Here is a 19,124-nt window from a genome sequence, read left to right on the forward strand (position 1 = left end):
GTTACAATATACCCATTGCACCACAATAACAAACATGCACATCTCATTAGATCGTATTAAATCAATTCAAAAGAAATAAAATATTCATCAGCTGCACTCGCAACGGTTACGATGACAATTCATATGTCGTCAAGTAATTCCAATTTTTGTATTAGATAGACGTGGAGATAACCGAAGTAATCAGCTAATAGAAGTGAGAATTTGTAATGCTTTGTTTCTATAGTTTATTCTTCATCCAAGAATTATATACAGAGTTCGTTGCTAAGGACGACCAAAATAGAAAGGTAGTATTTATAGTCTTTTGGACAAATTAGTTGAAATTAGTGTAGTGTGGTGGAGAGACCGGATACTTTTTTTTTCACGTGAGACGTATTTTACGTAAAAAATGCATAGCTTCCGAAACTAAATGACTCATACAATAATAAAACGGTAGATTGGTCGACTCGATTCCTAAAAATACAACCAACTTTAAAATAAATCTTTTAAATTTTCTCACAAAAATATAAATTTCACCAAAAAATGTTTCTTGCAAAATGTATGGATGTTCCCAGGGACTATTTTCAGGAAAACATTTTCGCAAAAAAAAAAATTGTGGGAAAATTGGTGAAATTTCAGAACTTTTCAGAAACAGAGTTGACGTAGTTTGACGTAGTTGCACGGATAAAACAGAATCCGACAACTTTGTAGTCAAAGCTAGATTGTAGGGTAGATACGTTCGTTGCCACTACTTTGTGACTCGGCAGAAAAAGCTGAAGTAATGGTCAAAAGACTGTTTAAGTTAAAGTAGTGGCAAAAGTAATAGTAAAACTTTGTGAACTGATTTTCCCCAACTTCAGCAAAAGTAGGTGCATACTTTAAGAACTGCTTTTGCCTCTACTTCTGCAAAAGTAGTGGTAAGACTTTGAGAACTGCTTTTGCCAATTGCTACTACTCCAGCTAAAGTAGCAAAATTAGTGGAAAAACAATCTTTTAACCACTACTTCAGCCTTTAGCCCAAATCCTGAAGTAGTAGTAAATATACGTCTCTCAAATCCTTGACTGCAGTGTTGTCAGACTCCGTTTTTTTTTGCAACTACTTCATCGGTGTCGAAAATAGCCCCTGGATGTTCCCCATTCAATTGGGACGTGTGCGTAGCACTTATATATAAAAGAAATTTCTCTCAGTTTTTTCTTTTAATTATTTTATCAAACAATGTTTAACTTTAAATTTATATACATCGTATACATCTCGAGCTATACATTCATTTTCTATGTGATTTAGCTATTTCTGTGTTCTATTTCTTCTTCTTTTTTTTTTGTCACGAATTCAACAAAAGCTTAACTCGAAGTTTATAAAATTAGTTTGGTAAATAATTACTGAAAGATTTATATCTTGTCACCTAACACATTTACCGTAAGATCACTGGATCACATGAAAAACGTTTATAGAAATTTATTTGAATGTTAAGGGAAAAGCAAAATAAAAATAAAACAAAAATCATGTGTTTCGAACGACTCAATAACACAATTCTAATGCTAGAGATGTGAGTTGTCACTGAGTGTACATGAAAGAGAGAGAGAAGATATGTGTTCATTTATGTTGTTTCTTTGATCTAACAACAGCAATTCAACTAAATTTTTGGCACGCTTCTCATTAAATAATTCAAATTCATCCGTAGATTGTGGAGTGTTTGCTACTATATTTTCGATTCCATTTCATTCATTAATCATTGTTTGCGGATTCAGTAATAATGGGAGATGGATAACAGATTTTTTAATCAACAAATATAATGGAGTCTCACCTGTTCTAACACGAACATCTATCCGTCACAAATGTGATGAATGAGACAATTTTCTTTTGCTTATCAATACAAAAATGTAATCTCCGCGTACGCAAGAAAAAAATCGGACCTCGTGCATAATTGATATCTGTTTAGTACTGCGCGGTTTCAACGAGCTATTTTTGTCGTTTGCCGAGATGACAAAGGTGAAAAAAAATTGTTTGGTTTTTCAGTCTTATTATTATCTTTCAGTACACAAATCAATGTTCGGAGATGAAATTTTGATTGCTCGTATCGTATTTTTAAAACAGCATCAAGCGTGTATGTACGACTAATTAACATACGCTTGTTCAGGTATACTTAGAAGTTTATTAGATTTCGGTTTATAGCTTCCGACCACATGATCCAATAAGATTTATGTTCTACAATTAATTTGTTGGCAGTTTATTTGTGCGAGTTAGCGTACGTAAAGTTGTACAGATTATGTAAACAATTTTCATTAAGGCCATTATAAAGTCGAATATTGTGTGGAATGGATTATTAAGCATTTAAACGTCCGACACCGGGAAAAGACATTTGCCCATTATTATGATCGCAGACGATGCGAAAGACAGCATGTGTAAGACAAGTAGTTGCGGGAAATGTCAATAGTTGCTTCATAGTACTCAAAACCACAAATATTAATACATTCAAAGTGATCTCCAACTATGATTTCAATGTTGAAAAGATTCGAATAGCTTAAAGCGCTAAGCTAATCAAATGTCCAATTTTGTTACAGTTACACAATACCTATTTCACATGAAATCTTTGGCAGCTTAATATATTCTACTCTACATACCAAATTTCAGCATGCTAAACTCAACAAAACCCGAAACTTTTAATAGACTTTATTGTCTAATGATTCCTATTTCAAAAACTTTTCACAGCTGAATCCTAAGTTTTCCATCTACCTTCCAACCCAAGCAAAAAAAATCGAAACCCGACAGAATTCACTCGAGATATTGATATTTTTTGCATTCCACAGTGTGTCAGGGTGTAGAGGTTTGGGTTGAAGGTGTTTTTTACACTATGTGAAGCTTATACTTTTGTTTAAAAAAAATTGTCATTTCCCGCAACTTCTAGTAACAGAAGATACAGAACATTCATGGCTTATAGTGAACGTCAGTGAAATTTAGGCACGAATTTGTTAAAAATAGCTGAAGTAAATTCATGCCTAAATTCCACTGACGCCCACTGTGATTTATTCTTCGTTATAAAAATGATACAAATAATATGACGTGCGTTGCTTGGAGAGAACAACACATTTATAAATTTTCAAGGCGATAGTTGATTGTGAAGATCAATAATAGTTATTTACGTAACAAGAATCGTATGAAGGTATATTATCGCACTAGATGTCAGATTACTAATCCGAGGCGATGCCGAGGTTGGCAAGACATCGTGTGCGATAATATACCAGCACACGATTCGTGTTGCATACAACGTTTTATGCAATGAAGAAATAATCGAATAAATATTGGAGATATTCATAGTTTGACATCAGCAACACGTGGATTTTTTCGCACTAGTGCGATAAAGTCCCTTGCAAATCCTTTATCGTTCTAGTGCGATAAAATACGTTCATATAACATTGCACACAGGCTGCGTAAGTTGTACATATCATCACTGAATTGCATATTAGTTTTAAAGCTCAAATTCTAGCCCCACAAGTAACCAAATTATTGCCAGTAAAGTTAGCAGAAGAGATACGAATGGAAGTAATATGTTACGAGGCAGATAGTTTGTAGACTATGAGTGAGAAATCATATGTACGAACAGCAGTCGGCAGTCATTGCTTACACTTTTTTTTGAAGTTCACAAAATAATTCAGAGAAAGAATGTCTTCAATTTATTTCTCACCACAAGACCAGCGGAGCGAGAAACCTCCCTAAAGTAATCTGCCTTTTTTAGTAGATATTAAATACCTACTCGCAAATGCTTAAATAGGACGAATGGGGAAAGTTAAAAGAAGTTCAGGCGGGAATGAGATAAACATTTCCCAAGTTTTATCCATTCCTATCTCTTCTAGCCACTGAACTAAATTTCTATTGAAATTTCCGAACATTAATCGAGAAAAACTATTTTAGCAATGGAAAATATGTAAAAGAAAAACATGAGATCGAAAATCGGAAAATAAAAATCCACAAAACATAAGAAGACTCACTCGCAATCCATTATTTTCGAAAGCATTATACGTTTATTTTGGTATATCAGTGTCATTCAAGTATTATTTAAAAAATTTAAATCGTCTAAGCTATACCACGGGTACATTTTCTATTTACAAAGGAAAGACAGAAAAAAAACTATTTCCACAGCTATTTATGTGCACGCATTGCGCATACAATATCTACGAATTTCGATGTTCAATATGTATGTATATAAACGAAGATCTTAAACATCGAAGATATTTAAACTGTTTTTATTGTGACTGAGTTGAAAAATAATTTACGACAATTTAAACATGTACAATACACACACCAATCTACGTATGTAGAATATGGACAGTGAACGGTAATATCTTTTTATTGAAGGGAAAAGAAATTCGAATTTTATTTTAAGTGAACGAAAAACGTCGCCACGGATTAATTAGAGAAAATTTCACTTCACTGATGCATTTCAATGTTAATGGAAAATTACCAGACAATTCGTCAGAAAATTAAGTTCACACTGCAGTAAGCATCCACACAGCATCGCTTGATACCTCATCAATTTTTTGGCTGTTATTTGTACAATGGTAAAAGTAATGCAAATGTCATCTCAGTACCACAAAACTTTGATCCTCTGCTACCACCAATTGATTTGTAAAAATTGAAAACGGTTGTCTTTCCCAGGTTTATGTTGGCAAAGCGCAAAGGCACTTAAAACACATCAATTTACAAAATATTGTGTTTACAGTGCCGTCTCTGATTATCACACTAAATATAAAAGTAAATCGTTCCAAAAGACTGAGATGCGATGAGTTATTCTGGTTAACAAAATTTATCTTAAATATTAAAAAAATAATTAGGCATATGTATCCTTCATGCCGACAATATTCTCTTACATTTTCGAGCGACGAAAGATTCAGTTCATATTACTGTTGGACGATCTTATCAATTAAATTAGAGTTGCTTCAGTGCTTCATGCAGTGTTGGTAGGTTAAGAGTTAAGTACTTTGATAAAGATTCTTAAAAGTGTTCCTACTGCTTCATGTGTTGTATATGTTCTGTTTGCTTGTCTCACTTTCTTACATTGTAAAAGACAGTGAACTAAAGCTACAGTTGTAGCATAGGTACTATTAAAGTTGGTTTTAACGAAGAAATTGATAACGAAACTTCTTTGAAAAGAAAAAAAATAGTTTCCTAAGGCATTTTTGGCATTCTTGAAGAGAACCTAAGGTATATGTAGTAGGGTGGTTTGATTTTGAAAACTTGGAAAACCACATCCAATGTCATTGTAGTCCGGCATACACCGAAGAGTTATTCAAACATCTGTGCGGTGTAGAGCATATTGTTGGGAATTTCATTTATTACTGCATATTTTTGGTGATTTCTCAGCAGCTTTTCACGATTTCCCCAAATTTTCCATCAGCAGATGGCAATGTCTCAATGCAAACTATCCTACACTTGTTCATAGAAAGTCTTGCTGCTGTCTTGTGTAAGAGACTAGCGGAAGCAACTGAAGATGGTCAGTCCACTCTGACCTGTGACCGCTGCTAGTTCTCGAGGTCGAAACAGCTTTTCTTTTTTGTGTAAGAGACTAGCGGAAGCAACTGAAGCAACTGGTCAGTCCACTCTGACCTGTGACCGCTTCTAGTTCTCGAGGTCGAAACAGCTTTTCTTTTTTCTTTTTTGCCTCTTTACGTTATGTGCAGGAAATGGAAAAGCTATAGCTCTGTTTGTCGTTCCAAAGGATGTTTCCTTGAAGTTCAATAAATGTGAAAAGAAGTCTTGTTTTGGTTTTCTGTGTACGGAAGTTCGGTTCTTGCAATTTGCGCCCCTGAGCTTTTCGTCTCAGGTTAAGCAAAATTGGTATGTACGAAGTAGATTTGCCGAAATTTCGGTAAATGTCAGTTTTTCGGTAAAAATCAGTAATTTTGCGGTAAAATTAAGTTTTTCGGTAAATGTCAGTAAGTTTTCGATAAATTGTCAATAAGTTACTGCAAATTTTCGGTCAAATTCAGTAAATGTTTCATGTAAAGTTCAGTTTTTCTGTAGATTTCAGTAAATTTTCGGTAAATTTCAGCGAATTTTATGTAAATTTCAGTTTTTCGGTAAATTTTAGCGAATTTTCGATAAATTTCGACCATTTCCAATAGTTTAGATAAAAAAAACCCAGATAATAGGTCCTGGTGCTGTGCTCAAAGGTAAACTGACATTATAAAGTGACGATGCAGAAAAATAGTCGCGGCTGCTTCAAAGTCCAAAACTTTAAATTTGACAAGTATCGATCCATTCTAGTCTGTAGGCTTAAATTATAGGGATGGAATGTCTCCTGCAAAGTCATATGTTTCTCATAGCTTTTTCTCATATCCTCTACATGTTTTTATTTCCACTTCACCAGCTGTTCCCTATGCCAGCAGCTGCTCTTTACTCTTAATCTAAGAAAACTTTTACTGGTAAACGACATTCACATGAAAATCAAACAATGTGGTGCTGGTGCATACACTCTTTCGTCGAACATATTTACTAATTAATAGCTTCTGATTCTTTGTGTACATCTTTGTAAATAAAAGAAAAATTGTTTATTAGAATTTCACAATTTCTCATTCAGTCCTCTGCATTTAAACTCATTCGTAGATGCCGTAACATCCGAGGTAATAATTACAATAAAAATTGAACGATGAAAAAACAACTCAACAACAACACAACTTCCAGTCAAATTTATTACTATTTCGAAGTAAAAATACATTTTGTCGTTTTTCAATCGGATAAAAATTTCTTGGATTTTTTTCTACTTCTCTCGATTCATCACATGATAAATTTATGTGCAAACATTTTTACATTTTGTATTGCAATAAAAATGCAACCATCCACTAACAATTGCATAAGTACATTATTATTTGTGCATCATGTACCGTGTGTGTATGTGTACATTTCTGATCGTCTGCCAAAATCGTATTTCGCAACAGATCTTTTCTATTTTATTTATATCGCGTTAAAGCATCGTACTTTGCATTGTACAAAAAAAAACATTGATCAGTTGCGAACAACCGTCGACAAACCCAACCACAATGCAAGAAAAAAATTTGTAAAAAATTAGAAGACAAGTGTATCGTACGCAAATGCGGTTTCATTAATTAGACGAGAACAACGTCGAATTTACTTATCCTCAGCGTAGAATAACATTGCACATGCTCTCATCATTCCTTCACTGTTGAATTTTGAACAAAAATAATGCAATTCGGCTTGAAACGAATTTAAAGGTGGCATATGTTTTGAGAGACATTTGCAAAATAAAAACATTTTTGCGAAATTTTAAATGAATGAACTCTTGTTCATACATAATGATATAAGGTTCAAAATCATTACACAATATGTACGTAGATAGGTTATGTATATGCTGAGTTGTATGCAGCAATTAGTTTCATTTGGCTGTTGGTGTTTTTCGTTAAATTTATGTATTTCGTTAGATATATTTATGAATTAAAATTGAATGAACTGTAACTACTATTTCGGTTGGTTTCATAAGAATTCGGATTTTTCGGTGTAGAGAATGGAAAAGTAAAAATTAAATTACAGAAATTTACTCAATGAACGAAAAAAAAATGAATGAAAAGATTAGACATACATCAATCATTCGTACAAACTAACCATAGTTATACGTTTATATGCTATGTTTATATGCTTAGCCATTATTTACTTCCTACTAGTTAATGTTTGTAATAATAACACATGCGACGCTGTAGATCGTTTCTTACGCTTTGTCAACGACAAAATGAGAATAATGACCGTCTCAACATTATGCGAGGGAATGCATTGTTATGGAAAATAACAACAACCGTCTTGGAGATTAATGGACAGTGGATTTGTTGAAAGATGTTTACAGAGCCAGCATGTCTACAGAAGCTCGTCGTATACCAACGTGATATAAAAGTCGAAAAGGTAAGGTATAGCATACATTTAGTTCTGTTAATACTAGATTTACCCCATAGTCAGAACAAGGAATCAGGAATTATTTTTAGAAAAACGACATCCCGTTTTTTTTCCCAACCTTCTTACCAAATTCTTTTCGAGACAATAGGCAAAATTTAAATAAACGAATTCTCTGATGGGAACGCTAGGTTCGACGAAAGCCTACCGCTAGATCATCTGTTATCGACAGCAATGGCAAAAATAAGCGTTTAAGTCGCCTTAACCTGACATTATATAGAACAATTTATTTACTACAATTTAAATTGAAGTAAAAGATTTCATATGGATTTGTTTGATTACTTCTTAAACTAAACGAAGTAATAGAGTCGATTCGATGTTGATATTCGTTTTATGCTTTGGAGCAGGCTTGGGGTTGGGATTTTTGTTTCGTAACATTTCGATATTTAGAGTAGTAGTAGAGGTAATTACTTGTTCAACAGCATCAATATCTTCCGAGTCCAAGAACTGTAAACACTTCGAGAAGTTTGTAATTTTTTCTTCTTAGAATGCCTCCTATACCTCACATGAAGATTTTCAAATTTTTTAAAAGACCAACGTGTGCGTCTCTATAATACCTACAAACAGGGCTTACTTTAGAGAATTTTAATTCTGATAATTCCGAAAATTCAGAAAAAATTCCGAAAAAGTTCTGAAAAATTCCGAAAAAAACTTTTTCGGAATTTTTTCAGAATTTTCATAGTTAAAATTCTCTAAAGTAAGCCCTGCCTACAAACGACTATAATTTCAGAAAAACCCATTTCTTATTGTTATAGATATGAATCAAAAACAATGTTGACCTCCCCAGTCCAGATCAATTTTTGAGAGAGACCAGGATGAGATAAAACTTTTCCTTTAAGGTCAGATATAAGCGCCTTACATCGCATGTAAACATTGAGATGGTAGCCGCTTTAACCTAGCCTTAAATGACTCAAAAAAGTTCTTCGAATCATAGCTTTTAAAAATTGGCTTTGAAGTTGCTCGAAGTTTTCGCCAATTGTCTAATGTCGGAATTTCAACAGAACATTTACCTAGTTTAGAAAAATGGAAAATCTTAATCCGACTCTGACTTGACTTAAATGTTTACTGTATCATGTTTTTTAAACGAAACGTCCACTTCCATCAAATTGGAACATAGATGTGTAGATTAGCAGCAACCCAATACTCTATTTTCACTATTCGATGGCTATAATTATGGAATGGCCAGCATTTTGATAACTCTTATCGTCATAAATTCTTCTCACATTCGTTTATATTTGAAACGGAATGATTGATTAGTGTCAGTTCAATCAAATCTAACAGGCATATTGATTGGTATTCGGACAAAGAGTGAAATATAGAACGCCTAGCGTTTAAAATGCGTAAAAAAATCGTTTATCATACTCGGTTCTTGAGGTCTAGTTTTTGACATTAATTAACGACCAGAAAAAAAATGTCTAAAGTATGCGGAACAGATGAGTCAACCTAACCATTTCCGCAGACGACTACTACACTGTTAATGACCTCATAATAAAATTTGATGGATTTAATCATGCTGCCCGCCGAATGAATGCGGCATGCGGATAATATTGGCAGATTAATGTGTTTCTTGAGATCAAAACTTTAGTTCTATTTCTGTAATAGTCAGACAGCGATTCCAGACATCACATTATCAGAAAATAACAAAAAAAGAAAAGAAAAATCAAACAAAAATTTTGTTAATTTTGTCGTCCCCCTCCATTACCGACACTTCGTTTTCTTTTTTTTTTGCCATGAATTTGAATAATGGGCACAGGTTCAAGAAAAAAAAACTTGGTTGGAGAAAACACGTGTGTTTCACTCGGAAAAGATCACATGAGATGATACATATGATGGTTGTCACAAACTGTTTTTGTGTACACATGTAACGAAATGTATAAATATAATTATAGAATACATTTGTTGCTGTAAAGGACATTCGTAAAATGGCTGGGAACAAAATAAATTATATTTTCGAAGAGACTTTCTACCCATTCCAATAAATCGTCGAAAATGTGTGTTGCGATGTGAGGCGATAAAATATTATTTAATATGCCGATTGCATTTAACAATCATGTGACTCAAAATTACATCGGCAGTGCGGTCACAGCTTTGGTTAAAAATAATTTGTGTCGCTGCGAAACGAGACATAATCCATCTGTAAGATATTCGAAAAATTCTTTGACGCTTGATTTGATGTGTTAAATGAGGTGGTAAATATGAAAATAATTTTTAACATTTCCATTCAATGTTGGCGTTAAATTTACTATGTCTAAATGATGTCTGATCCATGCTGTCTCCGGCATAAAATCATTTAAAAGTCGCTCCTATTATTAGCTGAATCTAGGGTGGATCAATTTTTAACTTTGAATTTTTTTTGAGCGCCTGATCTCTGGTTGAACCCAAAATGGCCCAGAGACTTTATTAGAGTAGAAATGTTTCTTAAAAAAATCGTTCTTTCCCTGCCTCAAGTGCTTATTGATTTTTGTGACTGTACTATCACGATTGCATATAGCGCTGAACCATTTCTCTGGCATGTGTAACCGTTACTATTGAGTATAGTAGAAAAATTGTCCCAAAGTTAATAGCCTAACAATGTAGCTGGAGATCGAGATCTCCACTCTAGCAGGGTTACCTCTGCTTACTTTCCAGACCTCACACATTGTGAGGGAAATGGAAAATTTTCGATGCCATCAGGCAGCCTACATGTGTCAAATTTCTTTCTATTTCCTGGTTTAAATCGAGTATCTAATCTAAATTCGGTGCCACCTTGACCACTCGTTCTTCGAGGAAATGGAAGTTGGGTGTAGGAAGTTGGGAAGGAAAATTTCCTTAAATCTACATTTCATTGAAGCGCAGCTAAATCGACAATAGATGAAATTTGTATTATTTTAAGTCAGTTAAGTCAGTGAAAGTCTACATAAGACATTCAAAAATAGCTCTGGTATAAGAATAGTCTTTGAATGTTAAACATTCTTTTAGATGAAAGAGGAGCACCACATACAAATGAAATAACTTACACGTACATATCCACTGGAGATTCTCCAGCAGACTTCAAGTCTAAGGAATTATAAGAAATTACGAAAATATTAGAATAATGGTCTAAATGATGTTATCCCGCGGCTCCCAGAGAAATGATTCAGCGTTATGTGCGATTAGCGCATGGAAAAAATGGGTTTAAAATAATGTTTTTAATGTTAATAAAATCTATGGGCCAGTCTGCGTTCAACCAGGGGTCAAATGTTTAAAATAAATATCAAAATTAAAAGTCGAACCTCCCTATGAGTGCACGGTATCACACATGCAAAAATAAAATTAAAATTTATTTTTGTAGAAACACAAAAAAATAGCCGCAATTAACATCTGGACGCATCGAGTGAGAGTTGAACGAAAAAAAAAAGTCGAAAAAAGAACGAACAAACAAAAATTGGTATGTGAACTGAAGAAGATCTTGAGGATCCTTTTTTCATTTCAAACAAAAACAATTAGTGCAACGGAGAAAAAGAAGAAGAAGAAAACCGAAAATATTTCTTATAGACATGTAAAAAACCAACATTTTTCTTCTCTCCATACTAATTGTAACTTTCCGTTAGCCATATTATAACGCATATTGTGTCAAGATAAAAGTGTAGAAGATGATAAATGAGTTCAAAGTGAAAATACACAACGTATACTATAACAACGCAGGCAAAGACCACATGCAATATTAGAGGCTTAAAAACCGAACAATTATGTTCGAGTTAACAAGACACGGAAAACGCGGTCTCTAACAAATAAAAAATAAAATCTTCATGTGTGATAATGAAATTTTTCAATTAGCACGTACATAAAAAATGTATAACAAGTTTGAAAGACTGCTGACTAAATTGCTATTGTATATCCATTTCTAAATATATTAAAATAGTTTCGGATGATTTTGATATTTTTCAAACGAAATGATTTTGGGTATAACTTTAGTTGTTAAAAAAAACTGGAACAACACTTTCAGATGCGATGCAGCAATTCTGAAAGGTTGTAGGTCGTAACCTAAGAGTGAAGTGAAAGTATCTTTCAAAAATCTTTTGTGTCTAAACCACACCTCAAACCACAAACTCGCATAGTATAGTCGATTTTGACTCCCTCCCCTCCTTTGCACGCGTTTTTCCATAAAAAATAGTTATTATAAAATAGTTTACTGAGGGTAGAAAATAGAAAATTCCAACAAAGGTTGTTGTTTCCGAGGTTGTTTCGCTAATATTGCAATTTCCTATTTCTCCCAGAGATGATCATAAGGCGTGTACCCCGAAACGAAAACATCAATTCACCACACCAATTTTTAAAACATAAACAAAGTGACAGTTCAAATGAGCAACGTTCTATTAAATAGAACGTTGCTCATTTGAACTGTCACTCCTCACGTGGGAGTGACAGAAAGTGTTGCACTTTTCTCATTTTAAATGTCATTAGACCAAACGTCAACAAAACGCAATTTTCTCATGGCCTATTGAAGGAAGAAAATGAGGTTAATCACACCACATACATGAAATAGTTACTTTTGACCCCTCACCCTCTTAAGTGTGTGTAACTTATGAATGGTCTCTGAGATTACTATTTCTGATGCTTTTCCTTACGGTAATTCTATACTTCCATTTGAATATTACCTATTTGTCACTTGCCTTAAACATCCAAGGAATTTAATGGACAGTGAAGAAACTTATTATATTCTTCCCTAAACTGATTTTAAATCATAAACAACAATCTTCCATCGGTAGATTACTTTCGACCGAAGTAATGAAGTGAAAGATTTTTCACCAATCATTAGTCCTATTCTCTCCCGAAATGTATTTCTTTCGATACTATGGTTCACACGTTGCCTCAGCGTAACAATCCTTTGATGTTTTAGATATTCAAGATTTGTAATACTCTTCACCAGAATGTGAAAACTATGTACGAGATACAGAACTATTCAATCCTTCTTTAACACGTAAAACTGTATGTAGTGATTGAGGTCGTGATGCCTTTTCCACAAGTTCGAAACTGATGATGCCTAAAATTGGTAAGGTTTCAACTTGGAAAGCAATGAGAAATAGAAACAGACTCTAGGAGGAACAAAAGTAATATGGAGAAATGACCTAATGTCGTTCCTCTTCATTATTCATTCCTGCGGGGTTTGTTAAACAAAATTGTATCCTAGAAGGAAAAAACCAAAACAAAAAACCGGAATAAATTGAAGGAAGAACACTGTCCTAGTGAGCGTTCATAAATGACGAACACGTTTCGGAGGAGAAAACAGACTCTCAATACAAAAAAAACTTCGTTTATATTTAAAAAGAAATGCAGACAAGGACGGAGGAAGAGTCTAGAAACGGGTACGAAAATGTGGGCATCATATATGAACGCTCTCTTTTTCTGGTATAAAAATCTAAAAAGTTTTTTTTTATTTATTTCGCACGTATGTGCTAAATCCCCATTTGTAGCTACCTGTAAACTTTAAATTTACTTTTTTTAATCTTCGAAATTCATAGAAATGGAACGGGCATTCACGTAGATATAGTTCCACACCACACTTTTATCGTACAAAATCCTTTACAAATAGATGGTCTATCGAATAATCCCAATTGGTGCCGTATATCTTTGAGAATTTACAAGCGTTGATGGTTAAATTGTTTGATAAAAAAAAATGTTAGGTTTACAAACATATTTAACGGAAATTGTTGCTTACAAGGTGTAAATTTATAATTCCAACTTGTCAGACACACAACCTGAGGTCTTCTTTTCGACTCGTAAGACAAGATTACGTACCATTTACATTTCAACCGAAAGTGATATTAGTTCTTATCGTTGGGCCATGTTATTTTATACTTTTTCGTGTATGATTTCTCGTTGATATGAATGGTGTATGTAATTCACACAGGTAGTCATCGTTGCTCGTATTTACTCAGGTCGATAAGAAAAATGCGTTAAACATTTTTTGGGTTGTCATCATCATTGTGATAAGAAAATGCTGGAAACGGATGAGTTTTTGGTGTGCCATAAATTTGGTTTTAAATTAACCAGTGAAATTAAAAAAAATTAAAACGAGGGAGATGGTTCGTTTGTTTTAGATTTGTGTGTGCGGTAGAACAACGACTCTTCGGGTTTTTTTTTCTTGGTTACACACTCATTCGAGTCACAAATAGATTTCGAGAAACTATTTTTAGTCTGCGACCGTAAATTTTGTCGTTACGATTTACGATAATTAAGCATTAAGTACCATTGGTACGACGAGAAATAAAAATATTTTCTTTCTTTCTTTTGGTATCTGCATAACACTTTGCTCACGTATTTTCACCTATGCCACTGTAATGCTTCAGATGGAGGGGTAATGACATAAATATGAATCGTTACCAATTCATTTTGAATTAGCGATTAAATTGATTTGGTAACATAGGTCTTTAACAAACGGTGCGGAGAGCGTATCTCGATGTAATAATTTACAACACTCGAAGCTGATTTTTATCGCAGTTCTTGATAACATTTAATGTCTGGCGGTTTCTGAAAGAACCATGCTTGAAAATGGGAAGTCTCAAATTTAGATGCAAAGAGAAAATAGTTCACGAATAGCATGTGGAACTGAGTAGCCGTTTATTTTCTTTCAACAGGAGAATCGTAAAGAGAGTCGTTGCTCTCATTCACCCATTTGTACTGAAAGATATAGGTATGTTCGAATTGTCAAAATTACTGTCAAATTTCATCCATAGAGACATAACCTCATCAATATTTGTATAGATCATTTTCGTGACCTTGTAAACGTCAGACACGATCCCAACTGTCAGACATGTCGAAAAATATCGAATGAATTGAACGAACGATTTTCATGTAAAAACCAGTAAATTGAACACAGTTACCGTCAATTGATTGAAGTTAAGGACTACTTGACAAAAAATTAAGTGGGGTTACGTTGACGAGTACCGTATAATGAAAATGATTTATGACACCCAGATTTCTGTGGATGAAATCGTGATCGTTCGGCCAGTCAAATTTCTTGTTTACAGTTTCTTAGAACAAACTTATGAAAAGAGAGACGCTTTTCGTGTGTGAATCCATGAGAAACGAATACAACGATGAAAAGAAACAGAATCCACAATAATCTAAACCTTATTTTGAGCTGAGTTTACTTAGGTTCTGACCTCGCGAAGGAGACCTAATTCAAATTTTTCTTTTGATCTTTTGTCACGTTTGACACTATAACAAAAGAAAAATTTGAATTAGATCTTGTTCGCGTTGCTGTCGTTACAGTTAGAAAAGTATGCATTTATTTAATAAGACAGGAGCGCAGCGAGCACCAATAAATTAATTGCAGATCGGATATTAGAACCAGTTGCATTTTTTATCGACTTCAACGGAAAAAAAGTGATGGATGTTAAAACGAGTGAAGTAAAAGATTTTGGTTCAAGAACTTGAGATGAGGCTCTGAACATTAAGCAAACAAAGCAATATAACGTTTATATCGCGAACCTGATTCACAGCGTATCCAAGCGATAGTGAATTAAAACGAGCCCATTCCTAGATATGAACTTGATGATACAAAATCGTTAGAAACCTTTTCCACTCCTAGTTTGTGGAACAAAATTTTATTTTAACAGTTTGCCCTGTGTAGAAGCAACTTCCGCAAATACAAGTAAAACGAATACCACATTTTAAGATAGATAAGGGATGAGTATTACGTACTTACGATGTACAATGTACATGATAGCGGAAGACAAATGGATGAGGTCAGGCTACATAGGCTCTATAATATTCGAAATTGATTCCAAAATTTTTAAAAAGATTTTTAGCTTCAAAGCTCCAAAAGTTTTGCGAACTCGAAGAGACCATCCATTAATTAGGCTACAAATTACAATTTTTGGACATCCGTCGATGTATGCAGACTTATTGTGAAAATTGAGTCTGCATTGGGTGGACGCCTTTTGTCCTTCATGGCCTCGAGGGCCAGATGAACGCAAGAAATCCTTTGATATCCATACCTCCATCGGTACATATCCTCCATCATTACTCGCTATTTCCCGAATAGCCATCAGTCTAAAGATGGACCCTGTACATTGTACATCTCTGACCGAAGTGAGAAACAAAAGAGAGAATTGAAAATAAAACTTTGTTCCGTCTAGTTATAGACATCTTGAAACTAAAATAAAAGCAAAGCGTTACCATTGCACTCAATGCATCTAATTTGATCTAAATTTAAAAGTAAACTTAAAAGTTCAATGTGAGTGAACTCCTCTTCAACATTACGGGCTATGTAGGTATATATACAATACACGCACCCAGCACGCATAGCTAACTGCTTAAACATACACTTATTCTAGTTCAAAATTCAGTAGCATACCGATACCGATGTACTCAATTTTTCATTTCTATTTTATTGTTGAAAAATAAAAGAAATGAAAAGAAGTTAGCTGTAGGTACCTATGATAAATGGTATCCCATCCGAACATTTGTCACACATAAATTAGAGGAAAAAAATAAATATTTCTCAGCAAACAATTCAATTCATTCATTTAATAGTTTGGTTGAAAATTGCTTTATTCCACTGCTGGGATAATGCCATGATCACGAAATTTTCTTGCTTCTTTTTTAACACGAAAAGTCAACAGAACATCAATCTAATGGTTGAAAAATTGGTTTAACCATTTGAACGTCAAGCAAACAGTACCTACATTGTTTGCCTTAACGTCTATTTATGGGACGAGAATTATGATGACTAAATTATGGGTGAATTTTGCATAATTTAATTGTAATTTTTCCAATAATACCGGTCGATTGATGATACATGACATGCGTGCAGCGAAAGCACTGCAAGTGAAATTTAAAACCTCGAATTGGTCATAAAATTCTTATTTGAATGAAGGTCTTTTCGCATTGAATTGTAGTACCCAGAAGAGGCCGTTGACAACGTATGTCTCTTTATAATCGACATTTTTTCGCACGTTTTCCTTGTCACATAAAAATATGGTAAAACTTACAAATTAATATTGTATGAAATGTCCCACGAGACTTCGTCCCCCTTAATCGGGGAGTCTGAGAGTGACATTATCTATGAATGATCCCACAGCAGTATGCAATTTCAACTCTCCCCACCGATATGCCGAAAATGGACTACTTAGCGAAACTAAAAAAAAGAGTACAACCAGAGAGACGTTTCGAAGGTGTAGGCTGATATTTTACATAAATATTGCTGAAATTGTCTAAAAATATCTAGTTTCCTCGTGTTAAACAAATTAGTCTTGTGAGGTGCTATCACAAGACATCGAACGATTAATTTATAAAAATTTCACCTAATTTGCCATGCTTGATGTATACATCTGAGAGTATATAAAACGAATGAACACTGCTATGACATAGCGCCCAATATTTGATAAAATGTCACTGAATTTTGATAATAAAGAATCCGCGTGAATTGATAACGTTTGAGATTTTGCAGTGAGTTTTTTTAAAAAGAGAATTTCAGAGCGAATTCTATCTGAGATTCAACACCGACGAAGTCCCATTCCACCGTTAACGGTGTACTGATAACGGATGTAAATAGACAAAACGATAAAGTTTAACGAACAAAATATATCTCTCCATTACCTTGTTTGATTTCTGTTGTGCCGGTGTCCGAAGTGTCCGCTCCTCCATCGCCAATGGAAAGTGTACGCCATCTCGTTTTTCTCTTAGTCGCTTTCTTAACCATGTGTAGACAATTGACTTATAGATTTTTCAACACCAAACAACCGAGAATGCACCAGTCTTTGAACCGTTTTATTTTTTGTGTCACCGCCAATGACAGCAAATGGTGAAAAACTGAAATTTACATAGACGTGCCCAGCAGGTATGTTGATCGTAGATTTAACACAAATCGCATTTAACTCGCCAAATTGATTGATTCGAAACTAAATTCGAAATAAATTGAACTGCTGGTTTGATTTGATTTTTTTTTTCGCGTAACTTTACCTCTTAGCACGCACGCATATACACAACAATATTGTATTATATGTTGTTGGTTCGATGAAACACCGCCAAATGCACATATACACACCAAAACAACACAAAAAAAATCGCTTTTCCGACAGAGCTAAATGTTTCAGTTCATAGTATTAAAACTATTGCATAACACAATTCACGTGCTTTTTTATATTGAACAGAATGTCGGCGGAAAACTTACGTAAAAAAAATATTTTTATGAAAACTTTTTGCTTTGCACATTGAATTGACTGTGACATCCAGCTGAAATGAAACCACCAGAGTTCGTTGGTATCATTAACCGATTACAATGTCATTCAATTGTATTGCATCATAGAGCTGAATTGCTTATTACCACAGTCGATTTTGCAGTGTTCTTCTCTTTCGACAAATTCTTATATAATCATGAGTTTAACCTTTTCATTCAAAAAGCTCACTTATAAACCGTACTTTCTGGTCGGTCCTGAGATTTATAATTATTTTGTGATATAATCGATTTTAGTGGTTCAGGATTGATTGACTGTTCTTTTGGTCGTTTGGGTCGATATTAATTCGATTTTTTTTTTCAAATTTTTTTGTTGGGAAGGGTCACACACTTTTCGGCTTTTGAACACCAGCAAAATTTTCTAGAAATCAAAATTATTTTCAATGTTTCTTGTTGTTGTTATTGTTCTCCAAAAAAACTGCACACAATTCACATAAATGACATAAAAGTTCGTAAATTAATTTCGCGTAAAAAGAATTCTCTTGATATAAGGAAGCAAAGGAAAAATTCAACGAAGGTATCGATTAAGCCGGGGTGGTGTTTCCGTTTTGTATATGTGTGCACCGTGTATGAAAGGTTCTTCGTGCGGGTGGATATATTTTTGGTCAAATATATCCTCGTACAGCAGCGATTTCAAACCGTTGCACCATTCAATGTTATTACATAAATGTCACTAAACAATCAATTTCAAGGTGCAAACTTTTACGATTTTCAACTGAAATTTACACACATACGCAAGTCGATTATTTAATCAAATCAAAAGGAAACAATTGAAAAACGTTCGCCACTTTTTTGTGTTATATTTAATTTTGTTGAGAGAGAAAAAGGAGTATTTCATTCGACGGTATTTATCTTCATCGAACAACTATACCTTCCTTTTAAAAAAAACGGTTAAATTTCTTCACTACTTTTAATGTTAACTATTTATATTACCGACTAGATGAGAACTAAACTAGTAGCAACGTGAAGAATAGCAATTGACCGGAAAAAAGA

The 19,124-nt window shown here is 34.0% G+C and overlaps 1 protein-coding gene across 3 annotated transcripts in view; it reads right to left on the reverse strand.

The window, feature by feature from the left end:
* The window catches only part of LOC119071054, a 29,387-nt gene extending 10,263 nt beyond the window's left edge, over positions 1 to 19,124 (reverse strand). Inside the window, exons 1-2 of one of the 3 annotated variants that reach the window (XM_037175672.1) lie at positions 17,858 to 19,123; positions 17,495 to 17,796 (exon numbers count right to left, since the gene is read on the reverse strand). In XM_037175672.1, coding sequence (XP_037031567.1) covers positions 17,495 to 17,597 — 103 coding nt within the window. In that variant the 5' untranslated portion in view covers positions 17,598 to 17,796; positions 17,858 to 19,123. Of the gene's footprint in view, positions 1 to 17,494 lie in introns of all 3 variants that reach the window. The other 2 variants (XM_037175673.1, XM_037175674.1) reach the window with 2 other exon arrangements.

The sequence above is a fragment of the Bradysia coprophila genome, assembly GCF_014529535.1.
Source record: "Bradysia coprophila strain Holo2 chromosome IV unlocalized genomic scaffold, BU_Bcop_v1 contig_106, whole genome shotgun sequence".
NCBI classification, from domain to species: domain Eukaryota; kingdom Metazoa; phylum Arthropoda; class Insecta; order Diptera; family Sciaridae; genus Bradysia; species Bradysia coprophila.